Raw genomic sequence first — 26,187 nt, 5'->3', positions numbered from 1 at the left:
GGGCTTCCCTGGTGGCGCAGTGGTTAAGAATCTGCCTGCCAATGCAGGGAGATGGTTCTATGCTTCTATAGTTTATTACTTTAACTTCTTTGTGGTATTCCATTATAAGAAAAAATAATCCACAGTTTATCTGTTACTGAGCAGATGGACAATTTAGTTTCCAAATTTTTTTTTTTTTTTTTGTGGTATGCAGGCCTCTCACTGTTGTGGCCTCTCCCATTGCGGGGCACAGGCTCCAGACACCCAGGCTCAGTAGCCTTGGCTCAAGGGCCCAGCCACTCTGTGGCATGTGGGATCTTCCCGGACCGGGGCATGAACCCGTGTCCCCTGCATTGGCAGGCGGATTCTCAACCACTGCGCCACCGGGGAAGCCCCAAAATTTTTGTATTACAAACAGTGCTTCACTGAACACTCTTGTAAATGAGTATGAGACATTTCTCTAGGTATATATCTACAAGGGGGATTGCTGGGTCATGAGGGATACACATCTTCAGTTTTATTAGCTGTTGTTAAAATGCTTTTGGAATGGGTAGATTTTCTTGGGAGCCTTTGCGATTTTTGAATTTGAGGATAATTTCAATTCTGGAAAACTCTTAGCCATTATTTCTTCAAGTATTGCCTCTTTCTCATTTTATCTAATCTCATCTGCTGGAATGCCTACTAAATATGCTTTGGACCTTCTCATTTTATTCTTTATGTCCACTTACCTTCTTCATATTTTCCTTTTCTTTATCTCTTTTTGATACATCCTGAATTACTTCCTCTGATCTGTCTTCCAGTTAACCAGCTCTGTCCAGCTGTATCTAATACGCTCTTTTACTAATTAAATGTATTTTAAATTTCAAACATTGTATTATCTCTAGAAATTCTATTTGGTGTTTTCCCCCAAATTTCCACTTCTTTCAAAGTGTCCTTTTATAGGTTTATTTCTTTTTAAAAATCTATTTTAAAAATACTTATTTATGGTCTTTTAAAATATTATTCTTTGAGTTTTGGGGAGATTGCTAATCTTTCTGACTATTGTGATCTATATTGTGTCTCCTCATTATTTCTTAGTTTTGTTTTGTTTTAATTTAAAGTTTTTCTCCAATAAGGATTTTTTAAAAATAGAAATCCCTTCTGGCCTTGGTGGTAGAACTGTTCCTCTAGAAGATTTTGCTTGTGCTCTGGAGATATCAGTCCCTGGTGGAGACCAGCTTCCTCACCTTCTTTTTGGACTAGTGGGTGCAGTTTTTCTAGTCCCCCTTTCACTGAGATTGCAGCTCTGCAAAGGCCTGATCCTCATCTCATGTGCATCCAAGTCTCATCTCCAGGATCTTTATTAAAACTCAAGCCCCCAGCCATTATTTCAGGATCCAGTAGCAACCCCAGAGTTCCTGGGACATAACCTCACACACTTACTGCTTGGCTTTTAGTTCCCTCTTCTTTCCTGGCATAGGAGGACTTCTTCCTTCCTTCCTCTCCCCTCCCTCCCTCCCTTCCTTCTTTCTTTCCTTCCTTCCTTCCTTCCTTCCACTTTTTGTAAACTCAGTCTTGTATTAAATTTTTGGAGTTTGATTTTATATAGAATTTCTAGATTTTTTTGTGTGAGAGGTTCCCCACTAGCTCAGTCTGCCACATTACTGGAACTAGATGTCCTTCAGCTTTACTTCTTAATATCTTTTACAAGTTATAAGATGGTTAAATTTCTTTTTGGAAGTAAATGAGGTGCAATTCTACTTTTTTATTCACTTGGTAAACATTATTTTTATTGAAAACCTGACATATAAAATCAAGAGTTTAGGTACTAGGGATTCATAGATGTCCCATGGACTCTAGGGATGATAGGCAAGTAAGCAATGTCAGTAGAGTGTACTGAGTGCATGAATAAAGTGTGCAAAGTGTACTGTGGAAGCATCAACAAGGAACATATAATTCCTATGAGTAATCAGTGTAGGCTTTCTAGAAGATGATACTGGATCTGAGACTTGGAAATTAGCCCAGTGAAGAAGTAGGAGAATCATTCAAGGAAGCGAACAGTGTATATTAAGAAGCTGAGGCAAGAGAGAGCATGACTTATGTAGGATATGTAAGTAGTTCCATATGGCTGAAGTGCAATAAGTGGGAACAGTCCCAAGTCAGAGCTTCTGGAGTCCTTGAGGGTTAGGAGTGAGGAAGAAGCTTTTCTTGGGTAATATGTATTAGCTAGGTGGAGATTCAGGATTGCCACCGAAAGGAACCTAAGTTGTAGCAAGGAAGAAAACAACATAGCTCAAATGTGAAAGTCTCAGTGAGGAAAGATATAGAAGTATGAATAGTGAAGATAATTGCCTGGAGAATTAAAAGAACAACAGAGTAATATATGAGGTGTGGTGGAGGTCAGTGAATTGGTCTGTGAATGGAATGTATCCATGGTGCCAGAGTGTGCTGAGAGGTAAGTGGCATAGCACAGAGTTTAGCTTACCTGGAGTAGATTCCAGCATGAATTACTTCAAGAATTGTCAGGCTGGGGCTTCCCTGGTGGTGCAGTGTTTGAGAATCCGCCTGCCAATGCAGGGGACACGGGTTCAATCCCTGGTCCGGGAAGATCCCACATGCCGCGGAGCAACTAAGCCCATGCGCCACAACTACTGAGCCTGCGTGCCACAACTACTGAAGCCTGCGCGCCTAGAGTCCATGCTCTTCAACAAGAGAAGCCACCACGATGAGAAGCCTGTGCACTGCAAAGAAGAGTAGCCCCCGCTCACTGCAACTAGAGAAAGCCCGTGCACAGCAACAAAGACCCAGCACAGCCAAAAATAAATAAATAAAATTTAAAAATTAAAAAAAAAAAAGAATTGTCAGGCTGCCTGTGTCAAGATGGAACTTTGTGGTGTGTAGAAATATAAGGAGGGAGATATGGAATTACTATGCCAGGGGATATGCTTTGTGGATGCATGGAGGGCATCACTTTAGAAAGGTAAGCGGCCTAGTTAACCTATCAGAAGCTAAGTTTTTTGGTTTTTTTTTTGGTGGTACGCGGGCCTCTCCCATCGCGGAGCACAGGCTCCGGACGCGCAGGCTCAGCAGCCATGGCTCACGGGCCCAGCCGCTCCACGGCACGTGGGATCCTCCCGGACCGGGGCACGAACCCGTATCCCCCGCATCGGCAGGCGGACTCTCAACCACTGCACCACCAGGGAAGCCCTATCAGAAGTTAAGTTTTTTTTTTTTTGTTTTGTTTTTTTTTTTTTTGTTTTTTTTTTTTGTGGTACGCGGGCCTCTCACTGTTGTGGCCTCTCCCGTTGCGGAGCACAGGCTCTGAACGCGCAGGCTCAGCGGCCATGGCTCACGGGCCCAGCCGCTCCACAGCATGTGGGATCTTTCTGGACCAGGGCACGAACCCGTGTCCCCTGCATCAGCAGGCGGACTCTCAACCACTGCGCCACCAGGAAAGCCCAGAAGCTAAGTTTTAAAGATCCTCTTCATGTGCTCTGTCTCATCACTGATCTGAGGATGATGAATGATGGAAAGATGCATTTCTACCTTAAGTGTTTCTACCAAAATTCTGCTGGCTATCATGTAGCTTGGAATGCCAGTCAGGCAGATTACTTCCCTCAAGGACTCGAAATAGAGGAGCATTGTCATTAGGACACTGCCTATAACTAGGTAGTGTTTCAGCTTTTTGGTGTGGTCTGAGATGAAGCATATAGTGATGGTCTCGTCAAGATAATTAGAGTATAGGCGCTGTCACAGGAGCTCTCTTGACAGTCTATCCAGGCCTTTTGGTTGCATGCTCAGCTGTAGAGCAGGTACTGTGTATCTTAGCATATTTAATGATATTGTGCCAAATATGAACTACCTAAAGACCCAACCAATATAAGTGACCTGAAGAGATTCCAGTGGCTTGTGACATGAGCACAGAGAGTTGGGGTCAGGGCTGTCCAACTGGCCATCGTGTTAAAAGAGACTTCCTTTGCACCTGGCTATATGGGTGCTGAGTCAGGTTGCTCCTCAAACCTTTCCCCATTCTGCAGGGCTGAGATTATAGTAGTATACCTGCACCTTCTACAAGGGGCCTTAGTAACGGAAAACTGAGAAGTTCCTGGTGATTTTTAATATCCCCAGCAGCAGTACTTACAGAATGCTGCATCTGCTTAGCCTTGTAAGCTGCCTGGCTGAGTGAAGCTTGCAGCTTAGGCTTCAGTGACCTAGATAATTGGTTTGAATGCTGACTTCGGCCAAGACACATCAGCTCCCAGACATAGCTGTTGACTTTGGCAGCCCAACACAGGGCCACAGGACCAGGAGCTCTTTCTGTGATAGAATCTTCCTTATAGTGGCATTAGAGATGTCTATTTCTACTTTGTACAGACTCTGTGGAGTGGCATAGGCAAGAGATGGGCAAAGTAAAGAAAACTCTTAGCCTCAAAAGTGCGTGTGACATAAGTGGATCCCAGTGAACTTGTGCTACCTTTTTCAGGATGAAGGTCAGAGGCTTATCTAAGTAAAGTTTCTCCTCACCCCCACCCTCCAAGGTAGACTCCAGTATGGGGTTTAAACTGTAAACCTCACAAATATCAGGAACTTCTGTAGCTCCTTGATGGGCTTGCCATGAGGCTATCTTGGGTGGTATAATTCAAGACCTGGGAAAAAAGGACAATTCCTAGAAAGTAGAAGTCTTGGAATCTCGAAGACATACTTTTGCAGGTTGGCCAAGAGGTTGGGACATTTGAGCTTTTATAGGACCACCTGATTAAGAGCTCATTCAAGAGCAGTGCTCCACAGGATGTTAATACTGGGATAAATAAAGTCAGATAGCTTTCTTTTCTGTGGCCTGCTAGGAGTCTTTCCTGTCTTCACAAGTATTGTGGGTTGCTAAGCAAAGACATGATCGTGTAGCTTTCCCAAACCTACAGGAAACACTATTTTCTGAACCTATAAAAGCAGTCAGTGCTTCTTCCCACATTTATTTGTGAATCACTGTTAGAGTTTTTTCCCCTATAACTCCCTTGATATCTCTCATCAAGATGGTTTTGGACAACATAAATTAAGTTGGACCTGGTAGTTCTCCAACCTGCAGGTTTTCTGTAAGTGGGTCTCTATCTTCTAAACAGCTTATAGTTTGCTTTTTTGTGATTTATCACATTATTAGTGAAAATAAGATGAATATAGATATTTCTTTTATGAGACAAGGCAGTCAGAATTATGTGGGAGAAGTGGAACATGAAATAAAGTGGGAGAAATTTAAAGATTGAAATATCCATTTATCTTATATGTTAATATTTCCAAATTCAAAAAAGAAATATATGGGTATAATATTGATATCAAAATACTTTTAACTTAAAATGCAAATAAAATTCATGTAATAATGAGGTTAAGATAAAAAGTTTTGAAATAGGCCAAGGCAATCTAGACAAAGCCTTCCATTTTCCAAATTTCTCCTGTTTATCTCAGTTTTTACCATACACTATTCCTGCTCATAGCAAACCAAAATGAAACAGTGTGGTTTATAATATGAAAAACATGTATTGCAAGTGAGTCATAAAATGGAAAAATGGCTACTTAGCCAGTAGCCACATAAATTTTGGAGGAAATGTATTTTCTACAGGGCTGATTTATTACAGGAATAGCAAGTATTTAGTAAAAGCATTAAAATGGTGAAAAAGTGACCCTTAGGCAACATACAGCTTCATCGTTGAGAAGCATAACATATATAAAATACATATTTATTTTTAAACTAATCAATTTTAATTACTTTTAGGTGAAGGACAAAAATCTGAAAAAGAAAGATGCAGTGAAACAGAAACAGAGTAATTTTCCCTGCATGCATACACCACTTTTATTTTTATTGTATATGGCTTACCAATTATTGACTATGGACCTTCCACTTAAACATTCATATATTCACAAACTCATGAATCTTTTACTCTACTAGGAGGCATTCTGTTGGAGTATATCTGATTTCCTTCCTAACCTCTGCTCCCTACTTATATGTTTGTCTCCTTATAGCCCAATAGTGGGATTCAATGTCATGCTATTATTTTGATTCTTTCAGCAAGAGGGAAAGAGCAGCAGCTGCTTCATTTCATGGAAACTCTTTCCAGAAGCCAGGAACTTCTGGGAAATTTTCCAGACTGACTTATGGAGAGAGTGGGCTAAAACTGCCCCCACCTATACCTATGTGTAGGAGTTGGTATGGCCTGAAATGTAGGGAATAAAAAGGGAAACTCCCCTTCCCCCTCCCTCCTTACCCCACCATCTCTTAACTACTAGGCTAGATAGTATTCTTGGCTTTGGCATTCCATAAATCACTTGAGAGAAGAAGAAAATTGTGATGGGTAGTTTTGTTCTTCATCAGTAGTGACAGCAGTAAGCAAAAACTGAGTATAGTACAACAACAAGCATTTCGAACAGGGCCTGGTACACAGTGCCATATAAATGTCTGTTCAATAAAATATTATCACATGTTCTTCAGAAGCACCTTTTAAAAGGCTGAAATATACCGTTGGGTGGATGTAGCATAATTTACCGAGCCATTCTGCTGTCATTGTTTCAGTTTTTCAGTGTTATAAATAACTTTTTAATGAACACATACATACACTTCTTTCTAATTTGTGTGCATTTTTACTATGCATTTACATGATTTTAGGATACAGCCTGTACATTTTGGGAGTTATTGAAGCCTCTGAGTGGCTTGGCTCTTACTTCAGAGGAGCATGGCTAACTGCCACTTCACTGCTGAATGGGAAGGGAATGTTTTTCCTGATGTCATCATTTCATATCCTTATAGCTCAAGGCAACAGAGGTAGCCTATAAGAGAGTATAGGTCCCTTAAACTGAATATATTATACTGTTATGTTGAGGCAGGGACACCTTCTAGAAGGTAGAAACATCTGAGAGACAAATTCTTTATTGGTGTAAACGTCTACATTTCAAAAAGCATGCTGAATATGAGCACAAAGTATTTCCTGAAGCTTAATGATCATCTAAGGTTAATGCCTGGCCTTCAGCATTCTCATGATTAACATTTCCAAGCAGGTCATTAATCTCCCGGAAACGCTTGGTATTTTGACTGCTGTTTGCTTAACTGAAGAGGTGAAGAATTTAGTAAAGGATGACTACATTAATTTGGACAAAGACTGTTTTTCTAAGAGGCACAGCGGCACCCCCTAGTGAGCACACTTGGTAAATGTAAGAAAGTAATTCAGATTTTGGAAATGCAAGATTTTTTATAGATTTGTCATAGATTTAAATTAGCAAAAGAAAGTATTTTGTAAAGGAGAAAAACAATATATTTTCAGGATGTGAGAAAACTCAGATCTAAAGTAGATGACTTTATAAATATTTGAATTCTCATTTTACAACAACATTGTAAAATTTAACATTGTAATGTTGAAAATCTTTTGTTTTATAAGAAAACTCTTTCATTTTTTTCAGGTCAGAAAGGGATCTTTGTTTGAAATCATTTCTTTCCCAGGAAAGACTGCTTTAACTAGCATATGTATGCTTCATATGCAGCACTCATTTATTTGGTAAGTTAAGAAAATTATTAGAATCTAGAAATAAATATACTTATTTTATGTAAAGATATACTGTATAGTCCATTCATAAAGTAAGGTATTTAAATTCTCTTGTTACACAGAATAATTTTACATTAAAAAATTACATTTCTAAGGAGCCAAGTCAATCCACCAAAAACTAAGTTGCTTAGATAAATAAAATAATTTTATTTTTATAAAACTTATTACTATTTGCTCAAAACATTTTGGTTTTGCTTTCATTTAGCTACAGTTGTTTTGTTTCAGCCATTGTGCCATGGTTGGTTAAAGTTCAGTATTCTGTCTTTTGAATTCCAAAAGTGTTCATTAAAAAGCATGACAAGGGCTTCCCTGATGGTGCAGTGGTTGAGAGTCCGCTTGCCGATGCAGGGGACACGGGTTCGTGCCCCGGTCCGGGAAGATCCCACATGCCGCGGAGCGGCTGGGCCCGTGAGCCATGGCCGCTGAGCCTGGAGCGTCCGGAGCCTGTGCTCCGCAACGGGAGAAGCCACAACAGTGAGAAGCCCGCGTACCACCAAAAAAAAAAAAAGATAAAAATATAAAGAATTTTATAAATTATAAGATTTTCTTTTAATCCACTACCATTTATGCTTATCTTTAATTTTTTTAAAATGTACAACATACAAAGAGAAAAATACACACCTTGATGAATTATCAGAAAATTTATTAATCTATGTATCACACAGGTCAAGAAACAAAACATTATACCTCATGTTTAGAAGACTGTTTTTTGCCCCCCTCACAATCACTAACCTCTTTTTTTTAAATTAATTAATTTTATTTATTTATTTTTGGCTGTGTTGGGTCTTTGTTGCTGCGTGCAGGCTTCCTCTGGTTGCGGTGAGCAGGGGCTACTCTTTGTTGTGGTGTGCAGGCTTCTCATTGTGGTGGCTTCTCTTGTTGCAGAGCATGGGCTCTAGGCACGCAGGCTTCAGTAGCTGCAGCGTGCAGGCTCAGTAGTTGTGGCGCATGGCCTTAATTGCTCCATGGCATGTGGGATCTTCCTGGACCAGGGCTCAAACCCGTGTCTCCTGCATTGGCAGGCAGATTTTCAACCACTGCACCACCAGGGAAACTCCACTAACCTCTTCTGTAAAGGCAACCACTATTTTCACTTCTAATATCATAGTCATTTTTGAGTTGTATATAAATGAAATCATACACTATATTTTTTTTGTATTTGTCTTGTTTTGCCTAACATTATCATTGTGAGATTTGTTTCCTGTAACAGTAGTTTGTTGATTGCCATTGCTGTGTAGTATTCCATTGATTAAATATATAGCTATTTATCCATTCTATTTTTGAATATTTAGATTATTTACAACTTTGGCTATTGTGAATAAGGTTGCTATGAATATTCTTGTACATATGTTTTGGTGAAATTGCTGGACTGTAGAATTTGCAGATGTTCATCTCTAGTAGATATTGCCAAAGTTTTCCAAAATGGTTTTAACAATTCATCCTGGCAGATTATTAATCCTAGTTGCTCTGTATCATCACTGACACTTGATATTGTCAATCTTTTCCAGAATAGCCGTTCTTGTGGGTATGTAGTACTATCATATTGTGGTTTTAATTTGCATTTTCTTGATTATTAATGAGATTGAATAATTTTATACATTAATTGGACATTTGGATATCCTCTTTTGTTAATTTCTGTTAGTCTCTTCTCATTTTCCTACTTGGAGTTGTCCATCATTTTATTATCAAATTGTACTTTTAACTATATTACTAGAACAAGACCTTTTTGGGTTGAATATGGGCAGATTTATTTTGTGACTAGCCTTTCACTTTCAGCAGTGTCTTTTAAAACAGAAGTTCTTAATTTTAATATAGTCCAATTTAGTAATCTTTGTTAAGTGCTTTTTATGTCTTAATTAGGGAATCTTGATGTACATCCTAGGTTCTGAAACTACTCCCTCTGATATATCCTAGGAACTTTGTTATTTTGCCTTTCACTTTTAGATTACATCTGGAATTGGTATGAGGTAAGGGTAAAATTTTTCCTCCATTGGTATCCAGTTGATCCAACTCAATTTATTGGGGGAAAAAAAAAAACCCTTTTCCTATTGCCCCAGAACACCTTTTTTTAAATAAATCAATTGTCCTTAGATATGTAGGTCTGTTTATATTCTCTCTGTTCTAGTCAGTTGATCTGTTTGTCTTCTTGCACCAATTCAACACTGTATTATTTACAGGAGCTTTACAATAAGTCTTGATAACTGGGAGAATTTCTCTTTCCAATCTATGAACATGGTATATTCCTCTATTTATTTAGATCTTCTTTAATTTCTCTTAATAATTTTTATGGCTTTTTTTGTTAGAGGTCTTTTACATACTTGTTAATATTTTTGATCATATTGAAACACACAATAATAAAGATTAAATTTTCCCCATAATCCAGAGATTCAGTGCAGTCCCAATTAAAATCTGAGGTGTATATGTGTACATTGACTAGTTTATTCTAAAATTTATAGGGAAATGCAAATGGTAAAGAATAGCCAAGACATCCTTGGAAAAAAAACAAAGTAAAAGAACTTTTTAAACATATTTACAGTTTCAAAAACTCTTAATTTATCAAATAAAAAATGTTGCAAGTCTTTTAAATTTTTGAGAAATGCTCAGCATCTTAAATGTGAATCTCATACAGAATTGATGCAAATACACTGCAGAAAATGGGTGGGATGAAATAGCTATGGTGAAACTAAAACAAACTAGATTAAAAACCAAAATTTCTCTAATTTTTCAAAGGCTTTTGAGGTCATCCTACATGATTTGTCATGCTATAAACTTTCTAAGTAGGTAATAGAGACCATTTTTTGGTGACCTCTGATAATTGGTCATATATGCCTCCAAGACGTAGGAAAGGTCAGGGCTAGAATTACGTTTTTGAAGGCAAATAACATATATGTTGGAAGTTAATGCCCCGTGAGTGGAACCATGCAAGTGAAAAGAGTAGAAAGTTGACAGAAATGTGAAGAACAGCTTACATTTAAGGTGAGCTAAGAAGAAATCCATGAAGGAGACAAAGGACCAATAATTAGAAAAGTAGGAAGTGAATCAGGAGAAACACTGGCAAGGAAATAGAGACTTAGGAAGTTGTGAGTGGTTAAGTGTCACATACAAGCAGAAAAAGTCAAGTAAAATGAAGATCTGAAAAGTGTCCATTAGATCTAGTAGTAAAGATGTTGGAATTAACCATCTTGAGAACTATTTCAGTGGTGAGATGGGATAAGGAAGACAGAAATAAGCAGGAAGAGTGAAGAGGAGATGATAAAATGGAAATCATGACTGTCGGCCCTGGTTTGATGAAGAAGAGTGTGTGTAGCAGTCAAGAGGGACATAGAGCCAGAGTGATTTTTAATTTTTAAATTTTAGGACAGAAGGTACTTCAGCATGTTACAGGTTTCAGGGGAGGAGCTAGTCAAGAATGAGAGGTTGAAGAAGGAGGGAATAATTGATAGACAAAATGGTAAAGTATAGGTTAAAAGCAAAGATAGAGAGATGCTGCCCTTGATCAAGACCCTTCATTTTCTGAGACTTGGACAGAATTGGTTAGAATGGGCACAGATAAAATGTTGCAAGTGAGGGAAGAAGAAATGTATCAAATAGGATAGGGCTTCCCCACCTTTTTTCACAGCATGGCATACATAGAAAATGATCATATTTGTGATAAATGGTTAAAGCTGTTTGCATTTGGAAGTGATGGACCTCAAGGTTTATAGCTCTAGATTTGGGTATACTCAGATACAAGTAACAAAAATACCTGAGAATACCTTAAGCAATACAGACATTTAAATATATCTCTTAATTAGAAGTCTCGAGTTAGGCAGTTGCCGGGTTTGTACAGTGGCTCTACAATGTCACCATGAACCCAGGGCCCTTCCATCTTTCTCTTTGGCTATCCTGTTTGTTGTTTTTGGTCCTTAGGTTTGTTGCCTCATGCTCAGGCCTTACATCCATATCAGTGTCCAAAGCAAGAGGGAGGAGATAGTAGAGGCAAAAGACAGAGTCTTTTTTATATAAAAGGAGGAAAAACTCTTCCAAAAATCCTATCTTCCTCCACAGCAGACATTTTTTTTAGTTGACCAGAACAGGGTCACATTGCCATACAGTAACACAGGGAAGTGAAGGAAAGCATCTGGTGTCTGCCCATTCTATAGTGGGAGACAGGCAAGAAAAGAGGAGGCAGGAGGTCAGGAGAAAAGAGGCTGTTCAAGCCAAGGCCCTGAATCCTTTCTCTGTTACCCTCTTCAGAAAAACCTTTTAAGCATTTATAGCCTATGATGTCACCTGGGAGGCATCTCTTTGGTAAAATAAGCTAGTTTAGGTGTTTTCATAGTTTATAGATTTTATTATTCTTGTTGCTTGCCTTAAATATTTGGCATCATCATCTTCATCAGTAAACTTACAGGTTTAACAGATACAGCTCTTAGTGATTCTCAATTTTTAAGTTATTTTTCTCTGTGTGCTTTGTATTGACACACTAAGTACTGAATGGCATTTTTTGAGGGAAAGTGGATCACAAGTTTGCTTATAAATCACTGATCCATTAACTTACTAAGTTCTTAGCAAAATGTTTATGCCCTTCCAATTGCATACAATTGGTATAAGCAAAGTCTAGGGGGAAAAAAGTAAAAACAAAAAACCTACTTTGAGATATTAACATGTTTGAGGACAAATTCCATCTCTCAGAAAATGTTTCAGAAATGTTTCATTTAATTAAATCAGAGAATAAAGATGTAAAACATCTGATGAATTGGGGAAAATATAAAGCATGTCTTTATTAAAGCATACTATGTTTTAATTTTCTTTCTAGATTATGGTATATTTATAATAAGGAATCAATCTCCTCATGTTTATCATGTGCCAGGGGGACCTGGAAGAAAGTGCTTAGATTTTTTTTTTAATATTTATTTATTTGGGTGCACCAGGTTTTAGTTGCAGCATGCAGGATCTTCATTGCAGCATGTGGGATCTTTAGTTGCAGCACACGGGATCTATTTCCTTGACCAGGGATGGAACCTGGGTCCCCTGCATTGGGAGCACAGAGTCTTAACTTCCGGATCACCAGGGAAGTCCCAAAAGTGCTCCTTTCTTAGAATATACAGATTAATGACTTTATGTTAAATGTTTTATTGGATTTTTATCTGTAAGTTTAGTAGCTTAAAAAGAAACCTTACTTAAAATTTTTTATTATTATTAGACAGTCTGTGTTAATGCTGTGCTGGAGAAGGTAATGAAAATTTTCCAAGAAGAAGAATCCATAAGGCAAAACAGAGAGGAGAGTGAAAATCTTAGAAAAGCCTTTTCTGAGCCTGTGCTTTCTGAGCCTCTGTTTCCTGAAGGTGAAATCAAGGCAAAACTTTACAGGTCATTACCGGAGAAGCTGGAGAATATTTCAGATCACCCCAAACTTCCGGCTAATAAGTTGAGTAATAAGGTCCAGGTTTTACATTCTGTGTTTGACCAATCAACTGAAATGAATGAATGAGCAAATCTGAACTTAAATATCACTAAACAGAGCTTAAGAGTTATCTAATGACATTTCATCTAACAAAATTAGGAAACCAGTTTTCATATTCTGACTGCTCTGCTTTGAAAAAAAAAACGGTCAGGGGGACTACTGCTAAAATGTCATTCTCAAGTATTTATATGGTAGATAAAATAAAATGAATCGATGTAGTATATATGACTATGGATATTTTTTAATGAACCAGAAAATTGGTGGGTTAGACTCTATGCTATGGTTTATAATATGGGCATGTTTATAATACCTTTATGTTTTTATTAAAGACTCATTTAGAGTATCTCTCCAATTACTTATCTGGGAGGGGAAAAAAATCTCCCTGGTAAAATGCTACATATCTTTTTCAGAAATAATAAAAGGATATATATATATATTTTCTATCTACAGGCTGTATAGTTTTAGTCTGCCTATTATCAGTTATTTTAAAACTCATCTGTAAAGTTATGAAGAACTTGTTAGATGTAAATTTATAAAACAAAATATTGTTTACAAATCTGATGAGGTCTGTATATGAAAGCAGGACATGACATGACATTTTTAATTTCCACATCTAGAGGAACAAATTAAGAACCAGAAGCCAAGTCCATATTACTCATTGTTGCCACTGGATCCTGAGAAAAAATCCTTCTGTGATTGGCCCTGCAAACCAGGGTCATGGTTTTGCCTGCAGGAGGTACTTTGGTTTCCTCCATGCATCTTAAATTCTGGACACATGTGAAGTCACTGGAGGATTAGCACCTGATATAATAGGCTGGGATGTACCCATCCCAGAGATGGTACATTTCCTGTACCTGATGAGTAGCTGCTGACAAAAATAGTATTTATAAAAAGCCCAGTCCTGGCTCATTAGTAGTCTAGTGAATAGCAAGTGTTGGAATATGGGTAGCATGTAGCAATATATCAGAAAAAAAGTGTAAATATGTAACAAAGGGCTCTGTAAGCACAGCCTTAATGATACATACTTTATTCACTTATTTTAACAATAACAAAGGGAAAGGATCCAGGTGGGCCCCTTGGAATATTAAGCCTAAATTCAGTCCTATGTCACTAAGAAGATTACTGTGGTTTGAAACTAAGTTCCAATTTTGACAAACAGCTTTTCTCACTCTGAATTAATAATCTGTTCATCCTAGTTCCTTCTGGTCCCACCTACTCTTATAGTCTACTATGTGCTGCTGAGTTTTAGATGATCAGTACCCAGGGTTTTATAGTACAGTGTTGGCACGACGCAACCAGAACAGCGTTGGCCATAAATAACTGGCATAGAAAAAGCAGGGTGAACCAACTTAATATCAACTGTGCCTATGAACTCAGAAGACTCTAAGAAACAACACCCTATATCTCTTCTCTCTATAACATTTACTTGAAACACTTAGTTGTACATACATGCACAAAATTCTATAAAAATAAAATTAAAAAAAACTTTATTTGAAAATTTCATATAGGCGTTCTAAGTACTTTGGCTCACTGAAACTTTCACATCTCTTATGGCTGGGGAGCAGCTGTATCTTCCTTACTTTGAAACTGTCTGCCCTGACTGGAGAGAAATGGAGCCAAAGTTTACTTGGTTTTGATGTCAGGCAAATTAAGTTTCTTGTTTTTAAATTCAGCATGTAAACTGATCCCATTTTGGGAGGTATTTTTTAAGTGTAAATGGTCTGCTATATATTTGGAAAAACTGAACAGTTAAGATTTAAGCATTTCAGTGTGTTTAAATTTTACCTAAAAAAATTATAACGATCAATAGGGGAGGTGGTGAATACATGCATCAATGAAACAAGAATGGAAGAATGCTGGTAATTGTTGAAGATGGGTGGTGGAGGTTTATTATTCTGTTTACTTTGTATACATTAAAATTTTTCCATGATAAAGTCTGCTATATCAAGTAGGGATTTTCCCCCTAAATTTTTCCTAGTAGATCTAATTTTTTTTAACCTTTCTTCACTTTGGTTATTCTAAATTATTTTCATCCTTCCTAAAATGCATATTCTAAACCTATAACCTTCAGGTTCCAATCAATCTAGAGGATTGGCTGAAATGTATTCTATAGATCCTGATGATGATCCTTACATCACACTAAGTACATGTGCTTTGAACCTTTCATTTATATGATTGTTAAAGATAATAAATGTGCCTATTTTGGAAAAAGTTCATCATCTTTGGTATTGAAGCAAAGGTTATTCTAAAAATACTTTCAAAACATACACAACATTTTTCATTGCCATAAAATTTTATCAGGAAGAACTCTGAATTACTTTGAAGATTCCGGTGGCATAAAAATCAGAGTCACACTTAAAAGGCTCATTAGAAAGAGTCACATAAATATTCCCATTGTCCACTGTCACTGGGTGAATCCTTTGCTTTATTCCTTTGGAGCACCACTTGGGTTTTGCTGATGGATCTTTAGGGTTTATAGACTGATACAGTCCTTCTCCTGTGGCCAAAGTAATTTTGTACTTATGCCAGGGGCAAACTATACATGGTCGTCCATCAAATTCCTGGGGAAACAAAGAATCGATTTTATAATTTGACATTGCCAATGTTGACAATAAACATCAGGCTCAGAACAGAATCTACTGCAGAAGAACCAGGTTAAAAAACAGGCTTCTCTTTTTCCCTGCCATTTACAAATTATTCAGCATAAGGCAGAATCTAATCTTAGCAGTCATCAAGTTCCTTTTGCAGTTGATAAGAAACCCAGTTGTTAGAGCTCTAGCAGAAGATAACTAGCTCAGGCAACTACACCATGTGACTGCAGTGTGTTGTTATCTGTTAGATATTAATGTCACTTTCTTGACAGAAATGGGGCAAGGGCTTCAAGTGCTTCTAAACGAATTTTCACTAGCTGGTGGAAGAATGTTAAGCTTCAGATATAATTTCAAGAGAGGTTACTAAAGGCGTAAGTGCATATGTTAAATGAAGAGCAATTTATGGTCCAAAGTAGTTAATTCCCAACTTTTAACTGTCTTAAAGCAGTGCTTCTAAAATTTTAAAAAGCTTGGGAATAACCTGGATCTTGTTTAGAGGCAGCTCTTGTTTAAATTCCGTAGTCCAAGAGCAGGGCACAATATTCTGCATTTTTAAGACACTCCCAGGTGTCACCAGTGTTGCTGGTCTATGGACCACACTTTGAGTAGCAAGGTCTTGCAGCTCTCATTATGGTCTGAAACTGAGGGAAATTCTTCCACACTATCATCCAGATGCTTACTTTTTTTTTTTTTAAAGAATATGTTGGGGGTAGGAGTTTATTAATTTATTAATTTATTTTTGCTGTGTTGGGTCTTCGTTTCTGTGCGAGGGCTTTCTCTAGTTGTGGCGAGCGGGGGCCCCTCTTCATCGCGGTGCATGGGCCTCTCACTATCGCGGCCTCTCTTGTTGCGGAGCACAGGCTCCAGACACACAGGCTCAGCAGCCATGGCTCACGGGCCTAGTTGCTCCGCGGCATGTGGGATCCTCCCAGACCAGGGCTCGAACCCGTGTCCCCTGCATTAGCAGGCAGATTCTCAACCACTGCGCCACCAGGGAAGCCCCCAGATGCTTACATTTTATCTCTATGCCAGAAGTGCAGAAATGCTGTTTTGTATCACCCTCCCCTGCCAGAACCGTCAGCAAACAGTTTCATAATTCATAAATTCATTCATAATTTAAACACACGTTTTAACATGAGGACAGGTGTGGAACTAGGTAGATATGAAGTGTAGAGAGAGTGGAACACTAAATTTAAGCATGTACTTTGTACCAGTCAGAGAGATAGAGATAGTGAGGGGAGAGGGAGAAGGGGAGAGAGAGAAGTTTCATGAAGTAGAAAACAAGAAATTAGGCAGCTGGTTTGAGAATGCAAGGAAGTAAGACAGTGCCCCCATTCCTTCCTCAGTTAAGCCTTCAAAGAGTTACTTCTTTCTTAAAATATATATTTTTATAGCTTTATTAAATCATAAAAGTAATATATACACATTGGAAAAATTCAAACTATGTAGAAGTGTATAAAGTAAAAAGTGAATGTTATTTTTTATTTTTAAAAAATGGGATCTTGTGCTTCCCTGGTGGTACAGTGGTTGAAAATCCGCCTGCCGATGCAGGGGGACCGGGAGGATCCCACATGCCGAGTGGCTGGGCTTGTGAGCCATGGCCGCTGAGCCTGCACGTCCAGAGCCTGTGCTCCACAACGGGAGAGGCCACAACAGTGAGAGGCCCGTGTACCGAAAACAAACAAACAAACAAACAAAAAAAAGGATCTCATTAGACCTATTATTCTATGACTTGCTTTTTTCACTCAAAAATATATTGTTGACAACCCATGCCTCATTAATTTAATGGTTGTATACTATTCCATAGCATGGCTATTCATAATTTAAAATGTTTCCTATTGTTAAAACATTTAGATTTCCTTCAACTTTTCGCTACACTGAACCTCTCCTATATGTGTGTGTGTGTGTGTGTGTGTGTGTGTGTGTGCGTGTGTGTGTGTGTATATATACTTTAGTATATATATATATAGTGTATATATATATATAGGTAAGTGTATATATACTTAAACATTTGTGCAATAATATGCAGGGTAGATCTCTCAGAGTATATTTGCTATGTCAGAAGACAGGCATATTTTTCATATTTACCTGTAAAATGGTTTTCTTTACATTGTACTGTTGTGAATTCCTAGAATATTGGTAATTGTACTCAAAGCATTAAAATATAGTTCAAACCCAAATATAAATTATTTTTGAATAGAGACTGTAAATATAGTAAGAATATAAATAGGAAACATCTAAGTTCGTTGAGAATAGATTTAATTTTACATACCTCTATTTCTCCTAAATGTAAAGGTCCTCCTGAGTCTGCAAAGGAATTGAATATTACATCTAGTCAGTAAAAAAAAAAATGAAATTTTGAAGTTTCGTGGATAGTAAACAAATACAAGGTTTACAAATGAAAAATAAAATCTTACGGTAACAGCGAATATCCATAGCATGATATTCTCCTCTGTGGTAGAAAATGACCACTTCTCTATCATGGACAACAGCTGTCATTCTTTCAGATTTTTTAATATCTTCTTCTCTGCCAACACAGACAGAAGAATATTTCTTCATTTCAGGATCTTGCTCAGAGCCATCAGGATCCATGCTAGTTGAACAACAACAAACCACAAACAAAAAAAGAAAGAAAAAAAATTACAGGTGGTCTTCTCTAGTTCCACTACACTTGACTCACAGAGATAATCATATAAGAGAAGACTTATTTCTCTGAGACTGATGGAGGTACTTTTTTGTAGCTATATAAAATAAAAAATAAATACTGGATTATAGTTAGTCACGATTGTCAGCTACAGCTCTTAAAACTTGCCCAAATTAGGGAGGACTGCCTACTTTGAGGCTGGACTAGTACTTGATTCACTTCATTGCATTAGACAGATACTTCAGAACAGATATTTAAGATACAGACACTAAAGCATCACTATCCTTTTATTCCCTCTCAAATTCAGTGGTAAACAACATCTGCATATTATCCATGTTGTTTTCAGCTTCTGCTGAAGGTAGGACTTTTCAATAGTCTGAATAGTCTTGGACCCCTTGGTTGATGTGGCTCATTTGGTTTTGCCTGGAGTGGGCATCCAGCTCTTATAGATCCACCAGGTAACTGTGTTCCAGTGGAAGGGGTTAAGTGTGAATGGATGTCTTCCATTTTCTTAACTCACACAGAAAATGTCATCACTTTCTTCTGTCTTATTTGGGCATTCAGAAAGATGACTTTCTCCTCAATTAACTTATAGAAGTATATACATTTTAGAGAATTTGTAGGTATTCTAAATATATTTTTTTCTTAGCACAGATATTCAGCCTATTTCTTTGAAAGCAACCTTTTCAAAGAGACTCCTGTGTACTTTAAGAACATAGCCATAGTCTGTTAATTCTATAATAAAGAAACATCAAGATATATCATTGTCAGGCATTTAAGGCCCCATGTAGAGGATTTTCCCAAGAGCCTCCCATATGAGGGTATTTAAGTTTTTTTCCTGTGACAGTTTCTGAATAAAACTGTACATCCTGTTTTGCCAAGAATTTCTATATTTGTTCTTTCTCCACTTCTAATTCTAAATCTGTCCTATTATTCCTATCCTCTTTTCATTAGGGTTGCTATCCCAAAGTTTCTGGAAACATTCCTTCTTTTTCTCCCTATCTCAGGAGAGAGATTGTGGTGGTCCATAACTTTCAAAAAGTGTAAAGAACCATGTATCTTAGGATTGACAAACAGCTTTCTCCCCTAGGCAAGAGTATATTTTGAATCTTTGCATGTAATGCAATAAAAATCACAAGACAAAAATTGAGGCCACTCAAAGGGTTGTGCTTTTTCCTTTATCTCCTAATAATTGGAGCAAGGGTTAACAATGCAAACTTCAGTGTACAAATTTGACATCTCTGTTATTTCCTAAACCTGATTTGTGTAATGCTTTCCTTTACACATTGAATTCAAAGCTCCTTCCTCTCCCCAGTAAGAAAATTGAGTGAGGCATAAGAGGCTGGGCTCATGAACTAGAGTGAAGGAGCAACAGAAGAGAAATAAAGGAGAGCTCCCAGGTTTTAGGTTTGTGCAACTACATGTTTTGTGACTGTGGGAAGACTGAGAAAGGAAAATGATATTTTGCAGGAATGGAAAAATCAGGAAGTAGTTACATTTTGCACATAGTGAGTTTGAGGTACTTAAAAGACATCTGGGGAGATATCAAGTCAAAAGTCAGATATGTGAGACTAGCATTGAGAATCACTAAAGATATAAATTTGGGAGTTTTCAAATTACAGAATTCAACATAATCACTTGGAGTGGGAGTATCAATAGGGAATAAGGTCTAATACAATTCTTGAAGTACATCCAACATTTAGATTTTCTGGGTTAGCCATGGCTGACCAGAGGCTGCATTATAACAACTCTAAATGGTTATCTGGTTTTACTTGATTTTGGCAGGTACCCAAAGTACACAGATTACTCAGGTGGTAGCATTTACTCCACACTGTTGGATGTGCGGCCTTTATCACATTTTGTGACAGAACAGACAGAGGGGCAACAATGATAAGAAAAATGGGAACAGACAGATGAACTGAAAAGAGGAGAGGGGGAAATCGGCTAAAGGAAAAGAAAAATACGGACTGTGAAACACATATAACTGACAAAGGACTAAGATTCAGAATATATGAAGAACTCCTATAAACAAGTAAGAAAATACCAAATAGCCATTACAAAAATAGGCAAAAGACATGAAAAAATATTTCACAGATGAGGAAATTTGAATGGCTAGTAATCACATGTAGAGATGCTCAACCTCATTAGTAGGAAAATGCAAAAGAAATGTAAAGCAAAGTCAAAATAGGATACTATTTTCTATCCAACAGACTGTCAAAAAAATGTAACAAGTATTGGTGAGGATATGGAGCAACTGATATAGTGATGACATAAATTACAGTTACGACAGTCTGGCGTTACCTAGTAAAGCTGAACATACTCATGACCCAGTAATCCCACTTCAGGTATATTCCAGAGAAGTGTGCACAGGTACACCAGGAGACATGCACAAGAATGGTTATAACAGCAAAAGACAGGAAACAACTCAAAATCCATCAACAGTAGAATGGATAATTTTTATACAAATTCAATGCAGTGCTGTTTAGCAGTGAAAAATATATGGCTACATCAAGTTGAATTAATTTCAAAAATGTAACTTTCAATGAAAAAAATTTTAAGAATTCAGAGTATGCTTCCATTTTTATCAAATGGAAAAAGGGGCAAAACTAAATATATTATTCATGGATAAACGTATATGGGGAAAACTTACAGAGAAAAGCAAGGGGATAATAAACACAAATTTTCTTAAATGTCAATGTTACATTTAGTCTTATATTTAAAATTACTTTTTTTCAATATTTGTATCCTACTTTATATTTATGTAGCAAATGATCCAAAATCCAAGAAAAGGGATAAAATGGTACTTTCTATCCTCAGAGAATGTGCCTGTACATAGATCACGAATGGAATATTTGAAAGTTTTGTACAGCTTATTTCAAGACTTGCCACTACAGGAGGAAATAAATGAATAGTTCTCTTACTTTTTTTTTTCCAGGCAAAAACTGGAAAAGAAATACTAGTATCAAGCCAGTAACAAAACACATGAGATGTGGAGTAGCATCAGAAGTTAATTAACTTCTACCCAACTCCCAAATATATGAGAACCAAACATTATCCTTCCTCGTTTAAGTCTCTTAGAACATAAAGTCTTTGCAGGGTGTTCCCCCAACCAAGGAAAACTGTAGGCAACTTTGCAGGGGCTGATAAGAAATGAGCAGAGAAAGCTGGGGCTAAATGATAAAGATTTCAGAGAAATATGGTTAGTTTTGCATTTTGCTTAGGAAAGTATTATCTCATCCTTCAAATAATTGTTCCCTCTAAGCATCATAGGTGGTTCTATTTATATATGCTATCTGGTGACTATTTATAATTAACACCCATATTATTCTTAATTAAACATGTGAATATCACAGTCCATTCATACAACAATAGGAGTCAGTGTGTTCACCTTAATTACTGTTACTCTGATGCACCATTCATATGCTCCCACACATTTCCTCTGTTTTGAGTCAACTTTAAGATAGTAGAATCTTTTTTTAAAAAATGTATTTATTTATTTATGGCTGTGTTGGGTCTTTGTTGCTGCGCACAGGCTTTCTCTAGTTGCGGCGAGCAGGGGCTACTCTTTGTTGCGGTGTGCGGGCTTCTCATTGCTGTGGCTTCTCGTGTGGAGCACGGGCTCTAGGCACACTGGCTTCACTAGCTGTGATGTGCAGGCTCAGTAGTTGTGGCTCGCAGGCTCTAGAGCGCAGGCTCAGTAGTTGTGGCACACAGGCTTAGTTGCTTCGCAGCATGTGGGATGTTCCTGGGCCAGGGCTTGAACCCATGTCCCCTACATTGGCAGGCGGATTCTTAACCACTGCACCACCAGGGAAGTCCCTAAGATAGTAGAATCTTAACAGAATAAAAAGAAAGTGAAAAATTAAACAGCTTACCCAGTATGGGAGCCAGATGAAGAAAACTGCCTTCTGAAATGTTGAGCCATTTTATTCCACAGTTCTCTTCAAGAAATATTTTTTGGCCTGTGCCTAAAATTAGGTTTCTAAAGGTGCTAACACCACATAAAATTACAAATTAGCTAAATGGATCCTCTGTCTCTATTAGATACCTTTCCAGAATAGGGAATCTATTCAGGTTGAATTTTTAAAAAGCATAACTTAAGTTTCTAGAAGGCAGTGGGACAAAAGAAACGTGAAATTAAAGGAATTTGTTATTTTTCTTAAGCACAAAAGCAGAGAGTTGCTTTTACTGAGTCTCGGGACTTGGTCTACACGTTATCAGAATGCAGAGCTCCAGGGTGACACCCTTGCTTTTAGGTTCAGAGAAGAGAAATGCCTTAGTTTTATATTGCTTTGGATGGCAGAATAATAACAGATAAAACTAGCTACCCTTCAGTGAGTGCCAAGTGCTTGGACTCTTTGCAAATATGAATTCATTAATTCTCAGAAAAATGCCTATCTTCCAGATGAGGAAACTAAGGGTAAAGGACCTTCTTTAACAAAAGCTTGCCCAAACTCACAAAATAGCAGTGAAGATTCAAACCGAGATATTATGAGTCTAAACTTTGAGCACACTGATACATAAATCTTAACATTTTATGTAAGTAGCATCCACGGATTTATAAAAATAGGTGGCCTGCGGGTAAACTATCTTGAAGGTGCAAAACCTTTTAGTAAAGATATGTGTGTGTATACACCATATATATATCCGAAGATGATGGTCCTGAATTTTTTTAAATTTAGGAACGCCAGGTGTGCAAGAGTCGTGTCAACAAATGTTTAAAACAGAATACTTCCCTAATAATTTAATCAAGTTGCGCAGCCGCCCTAGAGCTACTGTCGTCTGTGATATTAGAGATCTTTGAGCACCAGGTGCGCTCACCTGGGTTTAAATCCCGGCTCTGCGTGACTTGGGAGAAGTCGCCTAATTTCGCTGCGCTGCAGGTGCGCAGCTGTAAGAAAGCCCTGCACATACGACGGTGGTGAGGGATAAATGCCTCTCCATAGTCAAGTGTCTAGAGTAGGAGCGTGGGAAACGCTGCGATCACGGTAGCGGCCATCTCTAAGGCCTGCCACCTCTGACAGCTTATGAGCGAGGACTTCAAGCTGTGTTTAACGTTTGAGTAAAGACGTCCTGCAGTTCTCAGAACGACCGGCGCTCAAAACCCGCAGAGGCAGCCCGAGCGTGGCTGTCCAGATGTGGCTGATCGTTCCACCTGCAGACTTCAGGAGACGGATAACTGGGACGGCTGGGGCTGCAGAAACCTTGGAGCAGTTTTTACGCGTGAGAGCGCACAAATGCCAGGAAAGCTTGTTTAAAAAGGCCCACTGAGGCGGCAGGTCCAGGGTGCGGCCCAGACTCGACGGGGGACAAGCTCGGTGACCCCGCAGTGCCTGGCAGAAGCCTGCGCTGGGGGTTAACGGTTAATGAACGCGGCATCGAGGCCGGCAGAGCTGCAGTGCTCAGAAGGGCCGGGAGCAAAGGCCACTCAACACCCGCCCTCGCCTGCTCCAACTCGCCGCCGCCGCCGGAAGCCCGAGCCCGGGCCCGCCGTCCGGCCGGAAGCAGCGAGCCTCGTGAGCCCCGCCCGGCGCCCGGCCGCCCAATCCCGCGGCCAGAACAGAACTTACCTGCCTCAAGTCCCCTGCTCCACCTCCGGGAGACCCGGCTGCAGCGCCCCGGCGTGAGGCTAGTGAGCCAGCCAGGGCTCCGGCCACCGCGTGGAGCTCCGCGGGGTGGGGCGGGACGAAGCTGCCCACGTGACCTGAGCGCGCGTGTCCCCGCCCCCGGGACTGCATCTGGGGCTCAGCTGGCCGACGACCCCACCTGACAGCGGCCGCCAACCACCCGCGCTCCGCCGGGACTTCCGAACTGACAGTCTTAATCGTGTTTGACAAACGTAGGTGTCATCAGTTTATTTTTAAATGTTTGTTGAGCTAACAACGTTTATCCAGATTTTAAACTCACTCAGGGGTCTTATAGGAATTTAGCTTATAAAAATATTTACCAAAGTTCGTCACGATGCATATAATCCATGTATAAAGATGTTAATTGCAAGGAAAGAGTGACAGCTCAACTGGGCATCAACAGGGAAGTGGTTAAATAAAATACAGTGTAGACATGTGAATTACTTTGTAGCCACATACTGAAGAGCACATTGGAATGTGCTTTCTTTGGTGTAAATAAAAATTATTTCTCGAGATACAAATATGTAGATATATACATAAGCTTTAAAAAAATTAAGAGTGGTTACTTGGGGGAGATGGGTTTCACTTTCATTTTTTGAACTTTTCAACTTTGTTTTTTCTCTTTATACTTCTCTGAGAAAAAAACAAAAACAAAGCAAAACAAACCCCACACACCTCATACTCGTGTTCAAAGTTGGAAGCTAGATGAGTCTCGTAGGTTTTTTAAGTTTCCTTGGCTATCTCCTAATGCAGTGGTTCTTAACTTTGGTCACACTTTCGTCACCTGGGACTCCTGATGCCCAAACCAGTGAAATCTCCACGGGTCATGGGAGGAGGAGGAATTGACTTATTTTTTTTAACCTCCCAAGTGATTCCAGTGTGACCTTACGGTTGAAACCCACAATCTATATTTAATATGCTGACATACTGATCTCAGGTCCTTGAGAGGCCCAACAGGCCAGGGGCAGCTGAAGCCCCAGAGCCTTATTCATTTACCTCAGTATGCCAAACAAATGCCATTTTTTTCTATGAGCCAAAACATGTAAAAGATTGAGAAACTCAGAATAATGGATTTGTCGCCAGTGCTATTTCAGTATAGTTTCAGGGTAACAGTAATATTTTATGGGATAATTTCCTTTTTTGACCGTTTGTTTCAATGAGCCAAGTACAAATTAACCATCTAGTTTTGTTGAATCGCTTTACCAAAGTGATAATAAAATATGTTTGGATTTATTATAATTTACATTATCTGTTAGCTGGCCCAAATTATTTTATTGGCACATGGAGCGTGTTAGCAATCCTCGGCTTGTGTCATTGAAGGACTAAATAAGTTTGCCATTTTTAATGAAAGGTACTTCTTTTTTTCTTTGGCATAATTCGGGCATTAAAATAAGACACATCTTAGATCCACTGACCTTTAAATATGATTTTGAATCAATTGGAGACCTCAGTAGATAAGCACTCTTAAGTACACAAGAAGAATGAGAGAGAAATGCAAAACTTTCTTTTATTTCTACCTAAAGTATTAACGTTGTTGGTCACATGAAAATATGAAATGCTTAGAAAGCTGTAGTGGGAGGCAGAATAAACTACCCCTCTCCACTTCTGAGACTCACATACACAGAGGTATGTGCCTAGCCTAGCTGGCACAGGCATGTGAGTTAACAGCAGGAACCCATAAAGTCCATTTGAAAGTCATTACAGTTCAGAATAAAATTCATGATTCCTACTGTCATTTTCCTTTTCTTTCCTTTCCTCCCTCCCTCCTTTCCTTCCTTCCTTCCTTTCTCCCTCTCTCCCTCCCTCTCGCCTTCCCTCCCACCAACCCCTTTCTTTCTTTTCTTGGCAGTAGAACAGTTCCAGCCAGTGTGAGCAACACTTACACAAGGTTCTACCTGAGGACATTTGGGGGCAGTTTCTACTTCTCTCCTTGGAACCAATTTTTGTGTCAGTTCCTTCCATTTGTTCTTTCAGGCTTCCCTTTCCTACTAGTGACACCTAGCGGTACCCCTGGAAGGAATTTTGTTCCCAGTCACCAAAAACAGCTTTCCCTCTATGATCTTGCCCCTCAATATCTTTGTCTATAAATAGTTTCAGGTGTCCCTTCCCACCTTTGTGAGCCCCCTGCTCTGCTCTTAGCAGCAAGCTGTTTCTAGGCGAGCTTTTCTGAGACCAAACGTTTCCTTCAGAGAGGTTCAAAACCTGCCTTCAGTCCTAAGCCAAAGTCCATCTTGTGAGCTAGTGAAAACCTTTGTATGTTGCTAGTTTCACTACAGGGAGTCTTGAAGAGTATCAGATAATCTGGATTTCCTACTCCTTCAAACCAGAAAAGGGTGAT

The 26,187-nt window shown here is 38.7% G+C and overlaps 2 protein-coding genes across 2 annotated transcripts in view; one reads left to right on the top strand and one right to left on the bottom strand.

Annotated features, from left to right (window-relative positions):
- Positions 1 to 13,134, top strand: part of SPATA9 (spermatogenesis associated 9) — a 28,704-nt gene extending 15,570 nt beyond the window's left edge. Inside the window, 3 exon segments of the mRNA XM_059061478.2 lie at positions 7,399 to 7,459; positions 7,462 to 7,493; positions 12,727 to 13,134. Coding sequence (XP_058917461.1) covers positions 7,399 to 7,459; positions 7,462 to 7,493; positions 12,727 to 13,014 — 381 coding nt within the window. The 3' untranslated portion in view covers positions 13,015 to 13,134.
- Positions 13,135 to 13,985: 851 nt separating this feature from the next.
- Positions 13,986 to 23,933, bottom strand: RFESD (Rieske Fe-S domain containing). The gene is made up of 4 exons (XM_059061479.2): positions 23,793 to 23,933; positions 17,996 to 18,171; positions 17,851 to 17,885; positions 13,986 to 15,548 (listed from the first exon to the last, which is right to left on the bottom strand). Exons 2-4 carry the CDS (start codon positions 18,168 to 18,170, stop codon positions 15,285 to 15,287), a joined length of 474 nt encoding a protein of 157 aa, XP_058917462.1. The 5' UTR covers position 18,171; positions 23,793 to 23,933; the 3' UTR covers positions 13,986 to 15,284.
- Between the last annotated feature and the right edge of the window lie 2,254 nt (positions 23,934 to 26,187).

Source organism: Kogia breviceps, chromosome 4, assembly GCF_026419965.1.
Source record: "Kogia breviceps isolate mKogBre1 chromosome 4, mKogBre1 haplotype 1, whole genome shotgun sequence".
Classification (NCBI taxonomy): domain Eukaryota; kingdom Metazoa; phylum Chordata; class Mammalia; order Artiodactyla; family Physeteridae; genus Kogia; species Kogia breviceps.
Note: the sequence above shows the minus strand (reverse complement) of the source record. Positions and strands in the feature narration are given on the sequence as shown.